A 22,183-nucleotide genomic window follows, 5' to 3' on the forward strand; every position below is an offset into this window, starting at 1 on the left:
CTTTAGTTTCCAGTGTAACTGAGCCATCATATGTTTTACCATACCTTTCAAATAGACTGGACTTAAAATCAGAATGTGATTTTTATGTTTGTGCTTATGCAAGTATACTAAAACATAAGTATAATGAACCCTATTATAGGGTAATTTGCTGCATGGCAGTCCTGCTGCCCAAGTCTAGTTCAGGTAATTTTTGGGTATATTTCCGCTGTATTACCTTTTCTCTTGTATTTGAATGAAATTGTAATGAAATTACGTATTCCCTTGATAATCTGGAACTTGGGATTCTCCAACACACCTGGACCAGGGACCAAGGCCCAAATTTATATGATGTATATAAATTTCAACAATTTGAAAAAACTGCTCTCCTGTGATTGGCAATGCTGAGCGGCCTTAGGAAAATGTTGGTAACACTGCTTACACTCACAAACAGACTGAGAAAGGGATTTTAGGGGGTGGGAGAGGCCTGAAGAAGTTTTCAAGGTGGGGTGGTGGGTCAGATGGCTGGGTGCCATGGGCAAGGAGGGCCAGTAAAACTGTGTAGAACTCAGAGAAAGGGGTTGTTTTGGAAGGTGGGTGGAGCTGGGAAGCGGTTTCCCTGGCTGGGAGTGTGTGGGGATGCAGTGTTGGATGGGTGAAGATGGCTAGGTAGACATCTGATTGGCTAGAGCTGTTTTGTTTTGTGTTTTTATGCTTATCATTCTTCCACATTTTATCAAACGATATGTATAGTACTGTAATTTAACAAAGCAAAGAAAAAAAGAAGATATGGTATAAGTTAGAGGGAGCAGCAACTTAGGTAACATATTCTTTCGTTTGTTTTTATTATAATTTATGCTGTTTTCATTTATTTTATTAATGTATTTTCTCATTTTTATATTTTTACAACCCAAAAGATTGGTTTTTTACTGTATTTTCTCATTTTTATATTTTTACAACCCAAAAGATAAATGCAGTTGTTTGCATAGGGTACATACATATATGCACACTCATTTGCTGGTGTTGATGAAGTTGGTGGCACTAAGACTTCAGTTATAAACAGCACAATGAGTCGCCATCATCTACAGATTCGCATTTTAAATATTTTTACGTTAATTAGAGATGAAATATCAACAGTGATGAAATACAGGTATTCTTTTTTTATGATATGCATGCTAATGAAATACTTGCAATGAAATACTGCACTGTAAATCAAGGAAAGCAAAATTAAAAAATGGCAACGCATGATACTGCAAAGAAACAAAATACATATGAGTGTATAACTGAATTGCAAAAATATGGAACATGATGAATGTGTAAATAAGGGGAATGCCACAAAGGAAAGTGAAATGACGGAGTGGTGCTAGGCCTTTCGACTTACTGTCCTTTGCTTAGCAGACAGTAAGTCGAAAGGCCCAGCACCACTCTGCTGTTTCACTTTCCTTTGTGGCATTGCCTTTATTTATACATACGAATGCACATGCTATTTAGAGGTGGTGATGTCAACATTGATGAAAACCACATGTAGATGTAAACACACTCACATGCATACACACAGGCATAGAAGTTAATCTTCTGTGATATTACGAGATGAAAGGAAAAATCATTAATTCCAATAAAACAGAAAACAATCAACTACTTCTGAGTAGTGTTCTTAAAATGATTTTGCTTTGAACAGTCATCAGTAAGAAATGCCATATGTACTAATGATGTAAACGTGGGGTTTTACACTAACGCCATTTCCATAATATGGCAAAATGAGTAAAACAAATTAAATATGTTACTGAACTGTGACATTAAAAAACAAAGGAAGAGATAGGGCATAGAAAGAGAGAGAGAGAGCTTCATGTTGACCCTTAAAATTTCATCCCCTAAACATGATTAGGGTGCGTCTGTGTAAGTGCGTTTGTGTGTGCAATGTGCATGTGATGATAAAAATGCAGATAGTTTTAATATCATTTGAAGTCGTTTCTTATTTCTATATAATGCACTATATTCATGAAGTCAGTTCTCAACACAAAGTCGATTTGATATGACTATGAATGCGCTCTCTCTCTCTCTCTCTCTCTCTCTCTCTCTCTTCTTTGTACCTAATGTATTTCATTATAAGTTACAGTACAGTACTGTACATATCCTTTAATGGAAGAAGCATAAATGTAAAAACCATAAAACAAAAAAAAAACTCAAAGAAGTCAAACGCCTGCCTACCCCTCTCCATCCATCCCACACTGCATTCCCAACCTCCTCCAAGGCAAGGAAACCCTTCCCTGCTCCACCCACCTTCCTAAACAACCGTTTCTCTGGGTGAGTTTTCTTGTAAACAGTCTTACGGCTGCTCCCCTCTTATGGCATTCAGGACCTGCACTCCATTGGAACTTTTACCAGGCCTCCAACACCCCCAAACCCTTTCTCAGTCTCTTCATGAGTGTAGGCAGTGTTACCAACATCTTCTTAGGCCATGCAGCATTGCCAACCCTCTGAGAGTGGTTTTTCCAAAATTTTTGTAATTTATATATATATTATATATATTTAATCCTTGGTCAGGTTGTGTTGGATTTGTCAAGGTCCAGATAGTGAAGATCCATAAAATCGAGAGATTACTTTTTATATTTGCGTAATGACAGAAAATCTTTTGATTGAAACACTTTGTAGCATAGGTCTACATGTAGCCTGGGCTATACAGTCCAACCTCATAAAGCCAGAGCTCTGTGGCCTGGCGACTCCCATGATCAGGGACTTTTTTGAGTCAGCCACCATTAGTTCTTGAGAGGCCACAAGGGCAGAGTCACACATTTGTTTTTGGTTTTTTTCGGATTTCAGAACTGAAGCATGCTCCGTAAATACATAAGCTCAGGTTATTTCCAACAAAAGCATTCTGTGAAACTAAAAAATATACAGCATACAAAATAACTTAATTTGTGTATACAGTACTATATTATATATATATATATATAAAATATATATATATAACATTTTTGTATAAGTAACTTACCAAGTAATTACATAGCTACAGTTTCCACTTAACGGCAGCTTAGATTCAAAATTTCGCGGGTAGCGCTTCAGTATAGTTTGTGTAGGTGATCAGCCCATCCCACTAACGGAATATTGGAACGACCTAGCAAACAATTCTCATTTTATTTCCTGCCATCCGTGGTGGCAACACCTGGTCTGGCGGTAGCATATTCATTATTTTCCGGATATTTTATCAGATTCCGATGGAGGATTCTTTAAATCAATCACTGGAACGTGTATATTGTATATTGTAGCCTTCAAGCTGAAATCTTTCAGGATGAGTTTTTTCTTGTTTTGTTTTACATTGATTCAGTCATCATTGAGCCACCGGTAAACAACGCCATTTGCATTGATGGTTTGTTTACCAGTTAGGCTTCTGGCTGCGTCGATAATAGTTTTGCATTAAAAGTAATTCTCGGATGTTACGACATTCCATTATAAAAGTAAACTGTATGCTATGCATTTTCAGTAAGCCATAACTTTGGCAATTTATGAATTGTTTTCTGGCTATAAACAACTAGCGAGCCGCTGATAATAGTTTTGTTTTTGAAAGTAATTCTCGAGTGTTATGACACTCTATTACAAAGTAATTGGCCTAGACTCTATTATAAAACAATTGGTGTATGTTAGGCCTTTCATTAGGCCATAACCTTTGCAATTTATGAATTGTTTCACGGCCTTAATATATTAGCGAGCTGTAGATAATAGTTTTGCCTAAAGTAATTCTCAAATGTTACGGCATTCCATTATAAAGTAATTGGCATATGTTACGCCTTTTCATTAGGCATTAGCTTTTGCAATTCATGAACTGTTTACCAACCATAGGTTACTGGCGAGACGCTGATAATGTTTTTGCCTTAAATTAATTTTCATATGCTACGACATTGCATTACTATCTTTCATTAGCCCATAATTTTGTCAATTTATGATTTGTTTATCAGCCATATGCGTCACGCAAGCCACCGATAATTGCCTTGAAAGTAGTTCTTGGGTATTTTGCCATTTCATTAAACCTGTAACTTTTTCAATTCTAAATTATTCACCGGACCTATGCTTCCTGGAAGCCTCCAGTAAATAAATTTTTGACATAACCGTCACACCTTCCTTTGCAGAACTCAGAGTGCTAGGCAGAAAGTAGTAAGGAGAGAATTGGGGGTTTTTGTTGGTGGCTACGAGTTGACACTCTTGGCAGCGGAGAACCAGTTCAAGCTAAGAACCTTGCTGGCACCGATCTCGGGCGCCAGCTTGGCCCCAACATCCTCTCTCATGCGCTCGGTGCCAGCGCCCTGGTGCCAATTCTCTCCTACTAGCCGTCTTACGACATGCTCCCGCACCTGGCTCCCTTGCTTCCCTTTCCATACCTTTGCCAGTCTTGTGTCTTGGTTAACAGATGTTAACCTTGTTATAGTGAAGTGTACTGCAGTGGAGGAGGTGACTATTCATCCCCCGATGCTCCTAGACAGACGGTCCCTGTCAAACTCCCCTTGCAAACCTGGGAGGAGGCAAACTGAAAGTCCAAGGGAGGTCGGGGGGTTTCACACAGGTTGTTGCCCCCTCAGTCGAGCCTGTTGCAGTCCCAGGTAACAGCAGACAGCCATTGGAAGGGCGTCTTGTTGGATGTGTAGTGGAGGAGGTAACTATTCAGCCCTTTCAGATTTCATAAACCCAGTCCCTGTCAAACTCCCCTGCAAACCTGGGAGGAGGCATACTGTGGTCCATGTGAGTCCGAAAGGGTTTTGCCCGCAGATAGTTACCCCTCAGTCGAGCCTGTTGTCCACAGGTCTCGACGGACAGCCAATGAAAAGGCGTCCATGAAGATGTGCTTACCTTGGCCGTAGTGGCGTCGATGACATTTTTTCGGTTTACGGATCCCAGTGTGAAGAAGATTAGGATTCCAGTGTGGACAAGAGGCTCCATTGACACTTTCTGGATCCCAGTGTGGTTAGTTATGGATCAAAGTGTAGACTAGTGATGCCAATGGCGTTTTTTCAGATTTATCTCAGCCATTGTAAAGATATATTTCCCAGTTTTATTGCATCAGTGGTTGCCGTCATTGCTCCCCAAATCTGGACAGTCAGAGAGCGTCCAAGTTCCGAGCGCCCAAGTTCCAAGCGCCCAAGTTCCGAGCGCCCAAGCTCCAAGCTACCTAGTTCCGAGTTCCGAGCTTCCAACTTCCGAGCTCCCAGATTCCGAGTTCTGAGCTCCCGAGTTCCGAGTTCCAAGCGCCCAAGTTCCGAACTCCCGAGTTCCGATTTCTGAACTCCCGAATTCCAAGCTTCCAACTCCTGAGCCCCCAAATCCCGAGTTCTGAGCTTCCGAGTTCTGAACTTCTGGGCTCCAAGTTCCCGAGTTCCAGGCGCCCAAGTTCCAAACTCCCGAGTTCTGAGCTTGCAAATTCTGAACTCCCGAATTCCGAGCTTGCAAGTTCTGAACTCCCGAGTTCCGAGCTCCAGAGTTCTGAACTCCTGAGTTCCAAGCCCCCGAGTTCAGAGCTCCCAACTTCCGAGCTCCCAGGTTCTGAGTGTCTGAGGTCCAAGCTCCCAACTCCCGAGTGCCCAGTGTCTGAGCTCATGTTTGCATGGCCACCTGTGTCCTATGTCCACTCCTCGTCCTGTCCATTTCGAGCCAGCTGTCAGTTATCTGACACCTCACTCGGGAGTACGGATGCTACCTCTTCACTTTTCTACGTCGGTTTCATCCGCTCCTTTGCTTCGTTGGAGACCATTCAGCACCAACTTAGTAACACGTTGGGCCTGTTACACCATCCACCAAAAGTCTAGTATCCCGTGTCAGAACACCCAGCGCCAGAGGCTCAGCACCTTCGATTGTTTCCATGCTCTGTCATGTACAGACTTGGAAGAGTTTTTTCCGTTCTTGTTTTGTATTCTCTAGGAGGAGATCTCTGGTGATCTCTTCTACTGTGAGATTCACACAGTTGCAACGGGTTATCGCTCCCAAATGATGACGTTCCGACTAGTTTCAGAGCGCTCGACATTTTTTTCTTGAACTCTGCTCCTGACAGTGGGCTGCCTGACACAGTTCTTCATTTCTCTCTCTTAGACAGTAGATGGAGGTCAAGAGGGAGACAATCCAGTTAGTTCTTCCACCCATTCTCCAGGGCGATTGGATAGGAGCTTGGATATGCAGGGAGCACCCTTCCAGGTCCCCGTCCGAACCCCAAAGAGTTTTTTAGTTCCGCCTTTCGGGACAAGGCTTCCCAATCGGGAGTCTTTGCTTCGACCTCCCGATTACTAGGTCTTCCTGCATTTGACTTCCCCCTTTTGTCTGGGCATTACTTCAGTCTTTACATGTTGACTGACTTCATTATCTTCGAAGAAAAGGGGCTCGGAGGCTTTTGACAGTAACCTTTACCAGGACAGGGAAACACAATCGGGCACCTCCTTCTTGTTCCTTAGCCCAGGTTTCTTTAGTCAGATTTCCAGTGGTGGCCCTCTGAACATGACTTGTGCAAGGGAATTCCTTCTTCTGCTGAGGTTGGTTCTAGTCTTCTAAGCACCTCAGATCTAGGTCAAAGGAGCCCAAATGAAAACTGGGAAGATGTCCAGGACTTGGTCCCCAAGAAGAACGGAACCTTACTTATACTTTGGAGAGATAACAGTTTCTCTTTTGGCCCTAGTACTGCTTGACCCTAGCTCTGTGGTAGTGTGTTTGGATTAGACCTCAGTCCTAACACATCTACTTAAGCAGGGAAGCTGGATCCAGCGTTTCCTCTCGACCAATGAGCAGAGTTCTTCCTCTGTTGACAGATCAATCAAGTCTTTTAGTCATTTGATTATTTCAGGGCATCGAAGGACGTACTGGGCCGTCAGAAGCTTGTCCTTCCCATCATGGCCTTTCGATCCCCTGAGTTGTCAGAATCTCTTTACTGTGTGAAGCAAGCCAACCTTAGACCTATTTGCCTCTTCAAGGAACCTTCTATGTGGTCGAGGAAGCCATGAAAACTGTCTTCTCAAACAACCTAGCCTCAGATACTACCATGGGTGTCAGCTCTTGCCCACACAGGCGCCTGACTTCCATAGGATTGTCTTTCGAAGAGTCTTTAAGACGCATTGCAAAGACTATTACAAGATTCAGAAGTCTCCCTCTTCCTCCGTCTCCCAGACTTAGTGGTCGTCTTCCAAAGATGGTCTCAGACTCTTCGTCTCTTCTTTTTAGACACCTCTGACCCTGCTGCAGATTACCTCTTTGTTTCTGAGAAGATCTAGGTTCTCTCGCTTTCCTTGAATAGGTACCGATCTACGCTTATCTCTGGTTAAGCACAGAGACCTGGGTCTTTCATCTTCATCTCAAAGACCTCGCAAGCCTTTTTCACACCCAGCTAGGAAGCGAGAGGTGTATTATCTTCATTTTTTCCTTTGATTTTAGCCAAGAACAAGGATCCATCCGAGACCTGGATCCATTCTTTCTTCCTTAGAGCTTAACAGACATGCTTGGCTTCCAGGAGCTTTGGCCAGTTCCTGAATTCCTAACTTGCCTGGTGCCCATGGTGCCCAGCTCACCTGACACCAGCTACAACCTGGCGCCAGCACATGCTCCAAGCACCCAGGAGCGCTCACCAACTGTGAGGGAAAGAATGAGCTCTCTGTCCAATTGGAGTTTTTTAGGTATTTTCATGAACAGGACTTGATAACCTAGAGGGCTCTCTTGTCCAATGATGTTTGGTCAAGGACCCCTCTCTCTTGGATTAAGATCGCATTGTCCTTCTTCCTTAAGAGAATTTCTGAAACACTCAGATTCAGAAGAATAACTTTGCGCCTTCTTTTAGTGAAAGTTAAGGTTATCTGAGCAGCCCCTACGTCTTTAGCTTTCAGCTTTCAGGCACATATGTCCCTTACTTCCATTTGGCATCAGCCTACTGGAAGCATATCGTCCTTCACGTCTCGCAGGCACACATGGCCATTACTTCCATTCTGCATCAACCTACTGGAAGTATAATCGTCCTTCACATCTCACTATCTTCAGAAGTGAAACCTGAATTTCTAGCCCTGATGGCACCCAGCTCTTTGAGTGCCAGCTACAGTCTGTCACCAGCTTTAGAGCTTTCAGAGCCTCGAGCTGCTAGCTTGCCTGGCAGCCAGCTCACCTGGCACCAGGTACAAGTCTGGCCCCAGCTATAGAACCCTCAGAGCTTTGGGCTCCCCTGGTGCTCAGCTTGCCTGGCACCAGCTACAGTCTGGCGCCAACTTTAGAGCTTAAGGTTTTCGTGATCTTCAAGCAGCTCAGCTGACGCCCAGCTCGCTTGGCGCCAGCTACAGTCTGGCACCAGTGATATTTATACCAATCCGTGAGCTTCCACAGCTCTCCTGGCGCCAACTCCAGACTGGCGCCAGCTAATTAGCGTGTAAATTCTGCAGTACCACAGGATAGTGATTGGCATGGTATGGCAGGAGGAAGCATAAGATTTTCTCCTACTCTCTCTGAACTGTAAGGTCTGTGAGGTCACCTTCTGGTGAGGTATAGAGTTTTTTAGGAGCCTGGAGCACCCACCACTCTGAGTGGATGGCTTGTGGTGTTTATTTTAGTGTAGGTGACTGTATCTGGTTGTTCTTACGTTGGTACTGCGCCCAGGGCAAGGGCACCTATTAAAGTTTTGCTAGCTATTGGATAAATCCTTAGCTGCATAATTTCTACAGATGCTTTGGTAGCCAACGGAGTACTCCTTCACTACAAAGCCCCCCACTTAAGTAGAGGCAACCCTTGGCTCTGCTGCCACGCCACTACAGGTTAAGTTGGGCATCAGCCAGTTGCAGTTTTATACTGCAGGCTCTCTTGACTAATAAGGAACGACAAGCTTTGTATTCAATGCTAGCAGCTTTTCTATTTCAAATTCATTACATGACTTAATGTTTTTGGAGTAGAATACTATGTCCATGTATCCCACCTCTTGTCAATGTGAGATTCAGCTGTGTAATTACTTGGTAAGTTACTTATATAAAAATGACATTTTTATAATAAAATAAAGTTTTATATATACTTACCAAGTAATTACAGAATTGGAGCCCACCCTCCTCCCCTCTGATGGACATAAGACATAAAACAAATGAGAATTGTTGCTAGGTCGTTCCAATATTCCGTTAGTGGGACGGGCTGATCACCTACACAAACTGCTGTATACTGAAGCGCTGCCCACGAAATTTTGAATCTAAGCTGCTGTTAAGTGGAAACTAGAGCTATGTAATTACTTGGTAATTATATATAAAACTTTATTTTATTATAAAAATGTCATTTTTATTTTATTTCATTTATATTGAATGTATTTGTCATATTTTTTCTTTGCTTTTGGCTTTACAAGGACTGGGTAAGTGAAATTTAGTAGTAAATATCATTATTTGTCTTATGATTCAAGGGTAGTATAAGGGTAGTATTAGGCATATTGTATAGAATGCTTGTAATTTTAATATTTTCGTACAAAATGTAGAAAATTTGTAAAATTAGATTTTAGAAAAAAACAACTTTCGTAGTAACCCAGTTATCATAAATAGCTTTACTTGTATGCAAACAGCTTGCCTGTCACACCAACTTACCAAAAAATGTCCGCTCAAGCCAAAACCACTAACCATAAGCCTCCATTGGTCATCATTCCTTTGTTTGAAGCTGGAGAGTGAAGAGTTTGGCAAAGGGAGATGGACATAGTTTATTATTACAAACCTATCCCCTGCAGGTTGGTAGTAGTGCTAGTGCACCTCACGTGGTGCACTGTAGGCATTACTTAGAGGTCTTTGCAGCACCCCTTTATCCCCTAGCTGTAACGTACTTCATTACTTTTATTATGTCCCCATTCATATTTATTTTCTGCCATCTGACTTTCCACCCTCTCTAAAAATTGTTTCCCAGAGCGACTGTGAGTTTTTCCCCATGTTGTACCTTTTAAAGTCTTCTTACTATCAATTTCCATTTCAGTGCTGAATGACGTGACAGGTCCCAGCAGTTGACCTCTGGCCTAAATTCTAAATTCTGTTGTATTACAAACTTATCAGTCATAAACAGCATGAATCACAGCCAGGAGGGAGGATGAAGAGAAGCAATAAAAAGCCATATGAAAAATGGGAAGGTGTTAAGAGCAGAAGTAGACCCTATTCCCAAATAGTTTGGTTGGTTTCCAGATGTTCAAGTAAAAGTTGTATGATCCAGAGCAGATTGATATTTCCCAGTAAAGCAGTGAGCTGTGTAATAACTGGTAACCCCAGACTCACTCCGCTAAGTGGCCACATGAGGGATGAAGGCAGATCCACCAGGGAAGTATGCTTCCTGTGTGTGTGCCTTAAGCATAAGGAATGAGGATGAATGACCCATATCCCTCTTGACAGGTAGATCTTGAAGAGGATAAGGCTGAATAACCAATATCTGCCAGACTCAAAGAATACTTTCTCTTACTAACTTCAAGACTTGATCTCTGTGGCATACCTGAACATATCAAGGACTCCTTTCCCAATTCAAGATCTGGCTCATGAGGCTCATGCCCTTTTATCAGTGTTTGCTTTAAAGTTCAATATGAACTCTCTGCCATTCTCTGAGCTGGTATACAAGATGTCGCATTGCTTCTCACAGTTTACTGATGTGATGTTACCCGTAAACCAATAATAAATATAATATGCACACGTGCTGTAAGAATAAATTAAAATCTCATTGTGTTTTGGTAAATGTTTAAAACATTTCAATTCACTACAGTTTCAAGACCAGCTGGTCTCCTTTTCAGGTGATTACAGTATAATACAGTAAAAGAAGGGAGAGTTACATATGTTGAGAGAAGAAATAATAAAAAAAAATTAGTAGCCATTTTTGGTCATTACCAAACTGCCAACACAGACCCCAACTTTTATGGGTATTTAAGGAAATGAGTGAATGATAATGAATGGCAAATAACACAAATGCTAAGATGCTAAACCTGGATCAGCAACTCAGAATACATGCGAACACAATGGAACTGAGTGGAAGAATGACAGCCATTGTAGGCATCTGACCATTACAGGCAGTCCCCCAGTTACGTCAGACTCAGCTTACGTTGTTCCAAGGTTACGTCGCTCTTCAAATATATTCATCAAAAATTATTTCCCTGGGTTACCGCGCATGTTCCAAGTTTACGTTGCCAGGCCGACAGAAGACTAGAACTTTAATATGGCTCCAAAATGGCAGAATGGTCAAAATTTGGAGATTTTTTGGTGAAAAGTTAAATAAAAATGCAGGTTACGTCATTTCCAAGGCGCCCAGAGGATTAAAAGTAAGGTTTTCTTACGATTTTCGACGATGTCTTGGGTTACGCCATTTTACGGCTTATGTTGCAGCTTAGGAACGGAACCCTGTAGTCTGGGCTTGCACTGTCGGGTCTTTTTCGCGATTTAACGGACGGGTGCTACTAGCAAGCTGTTTGCACAAAAGTAAAGCTGTCAGTGATTAAGGAGTGCTTAAAGATCAGAAATTAATATCTTAAAAATTTAAGTGAACAAAACATCCTCATCTTATGTGAAAGTTGTTAAGGCCATGATTTTTATGAATGATAGTTCAATTATTTAGATTTGATAATCCTGGTAGGTTTTTGACAAATTGTCATCTGCAGTGAGTACTGTGATAATCCAGGTACAGTAGTTTGTCCTTAGAATAGTTTTAACTTTTGAAGATAAATTTTAAATATCTCTCTCTCTCTCTCTCTCTCTCTCTCTCTCTCTCTCTCTCTCTCTCTCTCTCTCTCTCTCTCTCTCTCTCTCTCTCTCTCATCTCACACACACTCACACTAACTTGGAAATAAAAGGCTTTAACTTATTGCCATCTTTTCAACAGAGGTCATGACTGTTGCAAGATTCAACCTAAATGCTAACTGTAAAAGGTAGATTGTAAGGTAGTCCCTGGGTTATGGCGGCTCCAACTTATGGCACTTTTTTAAATATATTAATAAAAAATTAGGTTCTGGGTTATGGCTGATGTTCCGAAGTTACGGCGCCGTAACTCAGATTACAGCGCCGTAAGCACCATAGGTGCTGATGTTCCAAGTTACGGCATTTTCCGATTTACCACATGCCACTTGAACAGAACCCCCGTCGTAACACGGGGACTGCCATACTTAAAAATATTGTTATTAGTTACAAAAAACTCTTTTGTACACTTTCCAGTACATGAAACAGACCCTGTCTATTTAAGTGGTGTTAGTACTATTTTTATTTTTGGGGGTGAGGGGAAGCAGACATGAGATTTGGGTTCATCACACATAAAATTTATGAAGGCTTAAAACCTGAGATTTATGAAAATTTATGATAATCATATGCGCAATGGAACTTTTAGGTCTTCTATTGTCAGGTTTCATCATTATCAAGAACAGTTTGAGTAGTTTACCCGTTTTCATTTTTTTGGAATAAAATGTAAAATTCTCCACGGTATCCTCCGTGTTGTGAATTTTTGGCACGTCAGACTAATGGCTCCACACCCCTTCTTTCCACACGTCCACTCTCTAGGCTTTGAGACCTCTGTGTCCCAGCCTGTGGATGCCGCATTTGTTTAGAACTCATTCATTGTGATGTGATCCTCAGTGCATTCCTACCATGGATCTTGGAATGTCGAGTCACACTTTTTTAAAACTTCTGGATGGTCTGTGTGTGTCTCCACATCGTACAGTAGTACAGTATTAGCTTTATTCATGCTTTATACAGTTTATCTGTTTCCTAAAATTATGAGGTCTCACCAACAGTCAGGCATGATCTTGCCACTTCATCGTTGTCATTCTTTCGTACCTTTTTAGTACATGCTTCACACACCAGTGTTTCTGTAAGGTAATAGTAATGCGCTGCCTCCCCCAAGGCCTAACCTTACACCACATGGTACAGTACCCCTAACCCTTTTCCCCCTGTGAAATCCTGCAATTCACCTATATTTTGCAATTCTGGGCATCTTTTGTCACACCATGTGTTTCATTTGATACATTTTTTATAGTATTGATTTCATCCCCACTGCCACAATATCCATATGGCTATTTTCCTTAGTGTACTTTTTCCTTTGCTTCCTTTTCAGTCATCATTGGGTTTGTTTTCACTTTTGATATTCAGTATTCTTCTATCGTTTAAACACTTTAAAGTGTCTTCTCATGCTTGTATTATTCTTCTGTCATTTAAACACTTTTAAAGTGTCTTTATCTTTTTAGTTTTCTGTAAAAGAAATTATTGTGACAGCTTTGTCCTTCGGCACTTTTTCCGTCTGCCCTCAGATCTTAAAAACTACTGAGGCTAGAGGGCTACAAATTGGTATGTTGATCATCCACTCTCCAATCATCGAACATACTAAATTGCAGCCCTCTGCAGTAGTTTTTATTTTATTTAAGGTTAAGGTTTTGTGAGTCTGGCAGTGCTTTCTGGAGGCATGTGACACACCTTCACTCCACCTCATCTGAGGAGTAACTGCGCGTTGTGAGGTCGTAGCTATTAGTTTTATACAGCATTATATGCTGTACAGAAAACTCGATTGCGCCAAAGTTTCTTTGGCACATTTTTTACTTGTTTATAGTTAACACTAATACTGATCTTCACCCATCCAACACTGTATCCCCACCATTTCCCAGCCAAGGAAACTGCTCCCTGACTCCACCCACTTTCCAAAACAACCCCTTCTCTGAGTGAGTTCTATGCAGCTTTACTGCTCCTCATCTTCTGTGGCACCCAGCCTGACCCACCCCCACCTTGGAAATTTCTCAAGGCCTCCGCCACCCCTCGAAACCCGTTCTCAGTCTGTTTATGAATGTAAGAATTGTTACATACCTTTTCCTGAAGCCCATGCAGCATTGCCAACCACTGGAAAGCACTTTTTTCAAATTTTATAAAATCTATATATGACCTGATTCTCGGTCATATAAAGGTTCTACCAGTACATATGAAATGCGGAGGATACAATTAACACATGTATTTTCCTTAATAGTTACACAGGGCCCTGTTGCTAATATTACGCTACTTAATCATGCAATTGTAATTGAAAGGTACTCTGAGGTGACGCGCCAATCGCTGTCTTAGAGACGTGCCCCAACCAGTCAACCACTAATCCCCTACTGATCATTAACTTTTCACACTGAACTTGCTTAGGTCATAGACCTCAGCTGATTGGTCTCTTGTAATTGAAAGGAACCAATAAGGGTCTTCGATATAAGGCACTCATTTGAATTGCCCACACCAAACCCCAGCGATCATACGGTGTTCGACAAATCAGCAGTATCTGTTCGTTACCCTCTGATCACAAATACATACAAACAACTAGCAGATTTTCCGTTATGTCTCAAACATGAATTTCTATATAAGTCAGTTAATATATATCATATATAAGCAAATCTCACAGGGAAATGACAGGCAGAAGTTTGGTACCAAGCACTTTCACTTTTATTCACGCATTGTCGGGTCACAAATGAGACACAGTTGAAAACAAGGTTGCAAGGTAAACAAAAAGATCAGGAATGACAGATGGTTAATTGTCAAAGGGTAATAAACAGAAAGATAATCCAGGATAATCTGGGATCAAGCAGTCACAAACTAAAACCACATACTTAACCATAAGAGATGCAGAATCTTACCCATTCAAAATCCAGAAACGTATAAAGCTGAATTCTAATTTTGTTGCTTATATTTATCAACAACATTTTTAATTATGAAGGCATCAAGTTTAGACAAATCAAGACTTAAATTTAGAACACTTCCATTATTTGACTTGATAAAACAAGATTCAGTGGTATTCCTTTTAACTGTGTCGTTACATGGGACTAAAGATTTGCTTCACTCCAGTTAATAGGATGATCTAAATCTCTCATATGTACAAATAATGCATTTGATATTTGGCCAGTTCTCACAGAATATTGGTGTTGTTTGCTTCGTTGTGAAAGTGATTTTTCAGTTTGTCCATAATATATTTTATCACACTTTTTACAAGGAATTTCATAGATGCAGCCAGAAACATCTTTAGGAGAATTTTATATTACCAAATTGTTAACATTAGAATTACTGAAAACAACATTTTTGGTGAAAAGCTTTAAAATTCTAGGAATTTCTCTCTGTTCTGGGTGTGTTGGATAATGTCAAGTTCCAGATAATGGTGATCGGGATCATCGAGAGATTACTGCATATATATTTATAATATATATATATATATACAGGCAGTCCCCAGTTATCAGCGGGCTTGGTTATCAGTGATCAGGTTTTTTGGGGCTTATCTATCAACAAAAATCGGCAATTTTTGGCAGCGATAATCGGGTATTGGCGCTGATACATACCTAACAGACGCACCAATCTCCAGTTATCGGTGCCAAAAATCGCCGATTTTCGTTTATCATCACACCATCAAAATGGATCCCTGCCGATAACTAGGGGCTACCTGTATTATATAATATACATATATATATGTGTGTGCATATTATATAAATTTTATAAAATATTACATTTATCTATATATATCTATGTTTATTTAGAAATGTCGTTTGAAAACTGCGTATTTCCAGCACTCGATCTCTTTCCAAACATAAACACAAGATGTTCTCCATTCTTATTTACACCAGGAACTCCATACCTCCTTGTACTGTACATACCAGGAACATCATCTCTTTCTTCGACTTTCACATTTGTAATTAAATCACCTAGTGCCATCTGGTACTCTGTAGGCTTTACTTGGGATCTTTGCTATGTCCCTTCAGCCCCTAGCTGCAACCTCTTTCATTCTTTTTACTGTACCTCAGCTCATATTCTCTTCCTTCCATCTGACTTTCCACCCTCTCTAACAATTGTTTCAAAGTGCAGCTGCGAGGTTTTCTTCCTGTTACATCTTTCAAACCTTCTTACTGTCAATTTCCCTTTCAGTGCTGAATGCCCCCTTAGGTCCCAGTGCTTGGATTTTGCCTAAGTTCTATACTCTATTCTATTCTAAATCACCTAGCCCAGCCACCTTTTCATGATCTCCAAAACCAATCGGGCATAGATTCACTCTTCCAAAATGAATCTCTCAATCTTTTCATTTCTCCTTCCACAGGTTACTTTACCCATACAGTCCTTTACTAACACATTTGTACTCTTTCACCTATTCCCGGAGTCTTCTTGACAGAAAAACTGCTTGATTATTTACACTGTATGGTACTTGAGTAGAAAATTACCACAAATTATTACTATTATTATATTCAGAGGATGAAACCCATTCATATGGAAAAAGCCCACCAAAGGGGCCATTGACTTGAAATTCAAGCTTCCTAAAACTTTGGTTTTCATTAGGAAGTAGTAAGATGAGGTAAAGGGAAATACAGAAAGAAGAGACCCCACTTATCAAAAAAGAAAAAAAATTAATAAATTAACAAAGAGATGAAAATGATTAAAATGCAAGGAGAATAATATTAGGGTAGTAACGTATTGCACCTTCGCTTGAACTTCTGAAGTTCCAGTTGCGTGACCTCCTCTGGGAGGCTGTTCCACGTACATACATTTAGAGAATAAAAGCTATAATAATGTAAATGGTTCAGTGCCAGTTTAGTCGTAGGGACAAAGATGATGTTGATCGATGGTCAAGATTTCCAGTTTGCCAAGTTCTGTTATTACAAAACTCGGAGAAATATACTATTTCAAAGTTTTGTCTGTACAGTGGACCCCCACCTATTTGTGGTTCCAGATTCACAGTTTCACTTATTCGTGGATTTCTGTGTGGATCATATAAACACATTATTCACAGAAAATTTGCCTATTTGCTGTATTTTTCATAGAGAAATATTCACAAATTACTGTATCTTATCATTTTCGTGACTAAATGCACTTTTTGTGATAAAACTATTAAAATTCAGGTATAAGCATTTTCAGGTGTAAGCATTTTGCTATCAAAATAGGCATTTATAAGTGTTTTTAGAGGGGTTTTAAGTATTCGTGGATTTGAGCGATTCACGGGGGATTGTGGTACCTAACCCCTTGTCCCGGGCGTCGACTGTACTTTACTGTTTTCTTTTTTACCAAGTATGATTTCTGATGCTACCAAAAGAAGGTCCAGTTAAATGATGGCCAGGTCCCACTGGTATATCCTCATCTTCTGAAGTCTTGAGTTTTCAAATGACATTGGCTTTTACTAACATAGGTGGCATCATGATTGCAGTTGTGTTGATAAGTACAGTCGACCCCTGGTATTCGTGGGGGATGCATACCACTAACCCCCGCGAATAGTTCAAATCCACAAACGCTTGACACCCCTCTAAAAATGTTTATAACTGCCTATTTTGATAGTTCAAACACCAAAAAAAACTCTAAAATTGCTTATACCTGAACATATTAATAGTTTTACCACAGAAAAGTGCATTTAGTCATGAAAATATGAAAATACAGTAATTTGTGAATATTTCTCTATGAGAAATACAGCGAATGGACGAATTTTCTGCGAATAATGTGTATAATCGTTCCACAGAGAAATCCACAAATAGGTTAAGCTGCGAATAGGCGGTGGTCCACTGTAATTTCAGAGCACAAGTAAGGATGCTTTTTATCTGTGAATTTAATGATGTAACCAACTGTATTTGTATTTGTTGAGATGACTTTTAATAAGGAGTTTTGTGGTTAAAGTCGGCATATTTAAAAGGTGATGTACATTATCTTTGTAAGCGTAAGAACTGTTTTATGGATTGCTTTATACATTATCTGAATTGTGCTTGCTACTAAAGGCTATTCTATAAACATGTTATTTAGTTTTCTTTTAGTACTGCATTCAACAAGATTTACTTTAAATCCATTTGACAAAATGTCTTTGTGTGGTTTACTTCCTTAGTAAAAGTAGAATAATTTGAACATTATCTTGTAAGTCCTCATAACTAAGAAAACATTTATATTTTGCTTGTAAAAGCTATTACCAGATAACTTGTAATTCATACTTTTAAAGAACATTAGTTTCAAATTGATTGCCAACCATTAATGCACTTAACGTAAAAAAAAGAACGAGAGATCTTTCCCTTTCTGTGTTGTAAGTCATTTGAGTATCTCTCAGTCACTACTGGTTAACAAAGGAACCTTTTAGGAATTTCTTTAATTATTATAATGAATGGTGTCATTTTCCATCTAATCAGGTGATTTGTCTTGCAGTTTGCCTTGCAACACTGGCGATCACGTATGAAGAAAGAAAAAACTGCCGAGGAGAAATTTCGAGAGAGGCCGTTGGTTCTAAGGAAAAGACGTGAGAAGTTGAAGATAACGGCGAACTGGCCTTTGTTTTATTACCATTTCAACAGAGATCATGCTCTTCCAAATCTTATATGGAACTACAAGGTAACTTTGTTTCTTGATTGAAGTTTGTTCCAACGGGAGTACGAACCTACACTTTCATAGGTGGAGTACTCGGTGCAAGACGTGCTGCGGCTGGCACTGACTTAACTAGAAAAATAAAAGCCTGTCGGGTAGGAACTGTGAACCAACTGTGACCTGAGCTGGGTTAGTGAATGCCATTTAATATGCCTCAGGACCATTATGTCATTCTGTGTTCCAGGATTAAACAATTCCACGAAACACGAACCATTTTAAGTGTGGTATTAAACCAAATACAGGCAGTCCGCGGGTTACAGCAGTCTCAGTTTGTGGCGTTCCGAGATACGGCGCTTGGCTCACGCTGTCATTAACTTATTTTACGCCAATGTAAGTGGTTTTACAGAGCCGTACCTGGGTTTATGGCGCTTACGGCACCCCATTATTATGATAATGTTCCAGTTTATGGCATTTTTCAGGTTAAGGCGCACTGTTGGGAACAGAGCCCCCGCCGTAAACTGTTTGACTGCCTATTGTATACCTTTAGCTTCACCTGAAAAACATATTTTCTTGTTAAAATACATAGAATCTTGGAAGATTTCAAGTAAAGGTAATATTATCATTTTGATGATAAAAAGTAAGGTCATTTTCCCAAATATTTCAGGCATCAGGACAAATTTGTCTGACCTTCAGTGTCATAAATCCAAGTATTACGGTTGTTTTATGAGAAACTCTTGTTTCTGGAAGTAAGTGTTTAGGCAGAGTTCCTCCTTACCAAGTTTGATAAGCCCACTCTTATTTAGTGCAATACCATTGTTTGTATAATGCAAGAGTGGCATTGTTATTGCACATAGTTTCAACAATTAACATATTTGGAGTCATCTCTCTACCCTTATGTTGTTTCAGGAATGCCTGAATTCTCCATCTCTTCAGTTGTGTATTATAATCACATTAATCATAGCCTTATTTTGTGCATCAGCTCTTGAGTCACACCAACTTGACCCACTCTTGTTTTCCCACTAAATGTCATTCTCCCACATGGCTTTGTTGTGTGCAGATGTCCTCCAAGCTGCTCTCCCAAGTTTTATCATCTTTTTACGTTTTGTTTTTAACTGTTAGCTTTTTCCATTGTGATTGTGCTTTTTGTTGAGTAATGAATACAGTGGACCCCCAACTATTCGTGGTTCCAGATTTGTGGCTTCACCTGTTTGCGGATTTTTCTGTGGAACATATGCATGTACACATTATTCGTGGATAAGTCTCGTATTCGTGGTATTTTCCATAGAGAAATATTCACTAATTACTGTATTTTCATATGATTTTCATGACTAAATGCACTTTTTGTGATAAAACTATTAAAATACTTAAGTATAAGCATTTTTAGAGGGGCTTTTTGGTGTCCAAACTATCAAAATAGGCAGTTATAAATGTTTTTAGAGGGGTGTCAGGTATTCGCAGATTTTAGCTATTCGCATGGGGGATTGTGGTACGCACCCCCCGCGAATACTGGGCGGTCAACTGTAATTACATGTTTTGTGAGGTTTTTGCCCACTGGATTTGTTTTGTCACTGCTATCATAAGGCTCCTTCATTTCTTTTGCCAGTGGATTGTTTGGTCATCGCTTCATATTGGGATTTGTTCTGTTACAACAGTCATGGGCGTTATTCAGTGGTAATTCCAGCCATTTGTGGTGTTAACTAGTTCAATGTTCACTTAGAAACCCACCTCAAACCCACCAAACTTCTAGGAGCTTTCGAACTAGAGCACTGATGAACGGAACTCTCCACCCATCCAGATGACACTGCCATTTATTTAGACCAAAGATGACCGTACTCAAATTGCTGAATTAACAAACACTCAAGACACATACTTTCCACCTGCGAGATTTGTTAAACATCGCAAAAGATCGTATGTACACGAAAAATGTTGAATAACAGACGTCCAGGTCACATTCTTCTTGCCAGCGAAACCGATAAACATCGCAAGAGCCCATATTGTCTCAAATATCCCTCCACCACATTTAATATATGAATTTTATTTTTTGATGTGTCTTAAATGAGACTGGTTTGTTCAGCATGTAATCAATATGTACACTAATCAGGGCAGCGCCAGCAAAGTGGCACCATTGCCATTTTCCTCCACAGAGGCATTCTGTTCCACCTGCGAAGGTTGGTATACTACCCACCTCCTAAGCAGCAGTCTCTATATATGAAAGGTGTTGTGTTTTGTATCCCTGTAGGCACTGGAAGTAACCCACCTAGTCAACCTGCTTCCTTTTTTTCCCTGTAATTTTTCATTCAGAGTATGGGTCTGAAGGATAGGGAGTAGCATCAGTTAGGTACCACCCTTTAGTCAGTACACAGCCAGTCCAGCTCATGCACTGAAGGATACTCTATATCTGAAAGGCTTTGGTTTGTATACCTAGGAAAATACACATTGTTTTGGCACGTTTGCTATTCCCAAAGAGGTTTGAAAAAATGGGTGCTACAAATATTTTCTTGTGCAGTGTCAATAAGCCACGTTGTATCTTGCCTCTCCCACATCCTAACTTGGTTGCAGTTGTCCATTAGTTTAAATTCTGCTTCACTTCTGGGGCTGAGAAATTGATCCTTTTTCAGGCTAGAAAGAATTTGACTCGAACTAGATCAGTTTGTTCAGTTACCAACAGCAAGATAGTGGGTCAGCTACTGATTACCAGTTGTGTTTGTGTTTTCTGGACAAAATCTCATAGGATACCACAGTTATGAATCTTACAAGTTTATTTAATGAGACTACAGCCATATTTGTAGATGTATAAAGCTCATTGGATGGCCAAATTATTAAGGGGAAGTGAAAATAGAGTGAGGTAAAGTTAGAGATGACAGTTCTGTAGGGTGAGACCAAAGGAAGGGAAAGGTTGATGAGTGAAAAGGCAAAAGAAATATTACAAAGAACCTCCAGGGCTGTTTACAGTTCCCCATGAGAGTCATATCCAAAGCTTATTTGATGGTTAACCTTTTTCCATTATTGTTTCCGACATTTAGATTATTACTACAGTATGCATATTGAGCAAACGTTCATATGAAGCAAGCCTATAAGATTAATACTGTGCTTTAAAGCAAGCTCTTGCAAAATAGAATACCCCTACAGTGTGTGAGATACCGTAAAGACAAGGCCTTCCAGTATTCATGTCTTGTGCCAGCACTACCTTAACTATCATCTGGTTCCATTCCCATGAATACCCCTCTCCATACCTGCTTCTCTTAATAGACTATTGCTTTTCTCATTTCATTGTATACCCAAGCACTCTCAAAGTATATTCCAGCTTTTGAACAGTCTCAGCTAATTTCTTATATGGGATATGTTTTGGCTGCTGTCAAGTGTCAGTAAATTGATATTTACTGTATATCTTTTTTGTGGGCAACAAAGAGTTATGCAAAGGCTGTTTTGATTGGTTAATGTAATTTCCATTGTAGAGAGACTTATAACACCGTAAACTTTTATCCAGTAGTAAGAAAAATTCCGATTTTCCAACAGACAAGAGAAGAGCTGCGAGTAGCCTTAGAATCGGAGATGCGAGCCTTCAACGAGGACAGAGACATCAGGTCGTCAGTTGTGATAGCTTGGAACCATCATGAATTTGAGGTACTGTGTCATACATAATTACTTCAGAGTTTACACATTAAGAATTAAGATGTAGAAACATGGCCATTGTGCACATACTCGTCAAAAAGTTTGATTGTCAGTTGTTTAGAAATATTAGCAGTAAACATTTTTATGTTTGATTTCAAAGGTGTCGTATCCCTCTTTAAAAGATGAGATTAAGATTGGAGATTACTACCTAAGGATATTGTTAGAACAGGAGAGTACGGCATCCCAAGAAGACTCGCCGATCAGAAAGTCGTAAGTGTTCTCTTGCTTTGTTTTGGTTTGGTGCCCTCTTGTATTTTTACCAATAGTTCTGTAGCTCTGTGTGGAATTTTTGAAAG

General features: G+C 40.0%; 1 protein-coding gene across 2 annotated transcripts in view; it reads left to right on the top strand.

Annotated features, from left to right (window-relative positions):
• The window catches only part of Rme-8 (receptor mediated endocytosis 8), a 113,074-nt gene that overhangs the window by 39,163 nt on the left and 51,728 nt on the right, over window positions 1-22,183 (top strand). For both annotated transcript variants that reach the window (XM_067133196.1, XM_067133197.1), the window contains 3 exons: window positions 18,060-18,242; window positions 21,732-21,839; window positions 21,988-22,097. In XM_067133196.1, the coding sequence (XP_066989297.1) occupies window positions 18,060-18,242; window positions 21,732-21,839; window positions 21,988-22,097 (401 nt within the window). The remainder of the gene's footprint in view (window positions 1-18,059; window positions 18,243-21,731; window positions 21,840-21,987; window positions 22,098-22,183) is intronic.

Source organism: Macrobrachium rosenbergii, chromosome 33, assembly GCF_040412425.1.
Source record: "Macrobrachium rosenbergii isolate ZJJX-2024 chromosome 33, ASM4041242v1, whole genome shotgun sequence".
Taxonomy (NCBI): Eukaryota; Metazoa; Arthropoda; class Malacostraca; order Decapoda; family Palaemonidae; genus Macrobrachium; species Macrobrachium rosenbergii.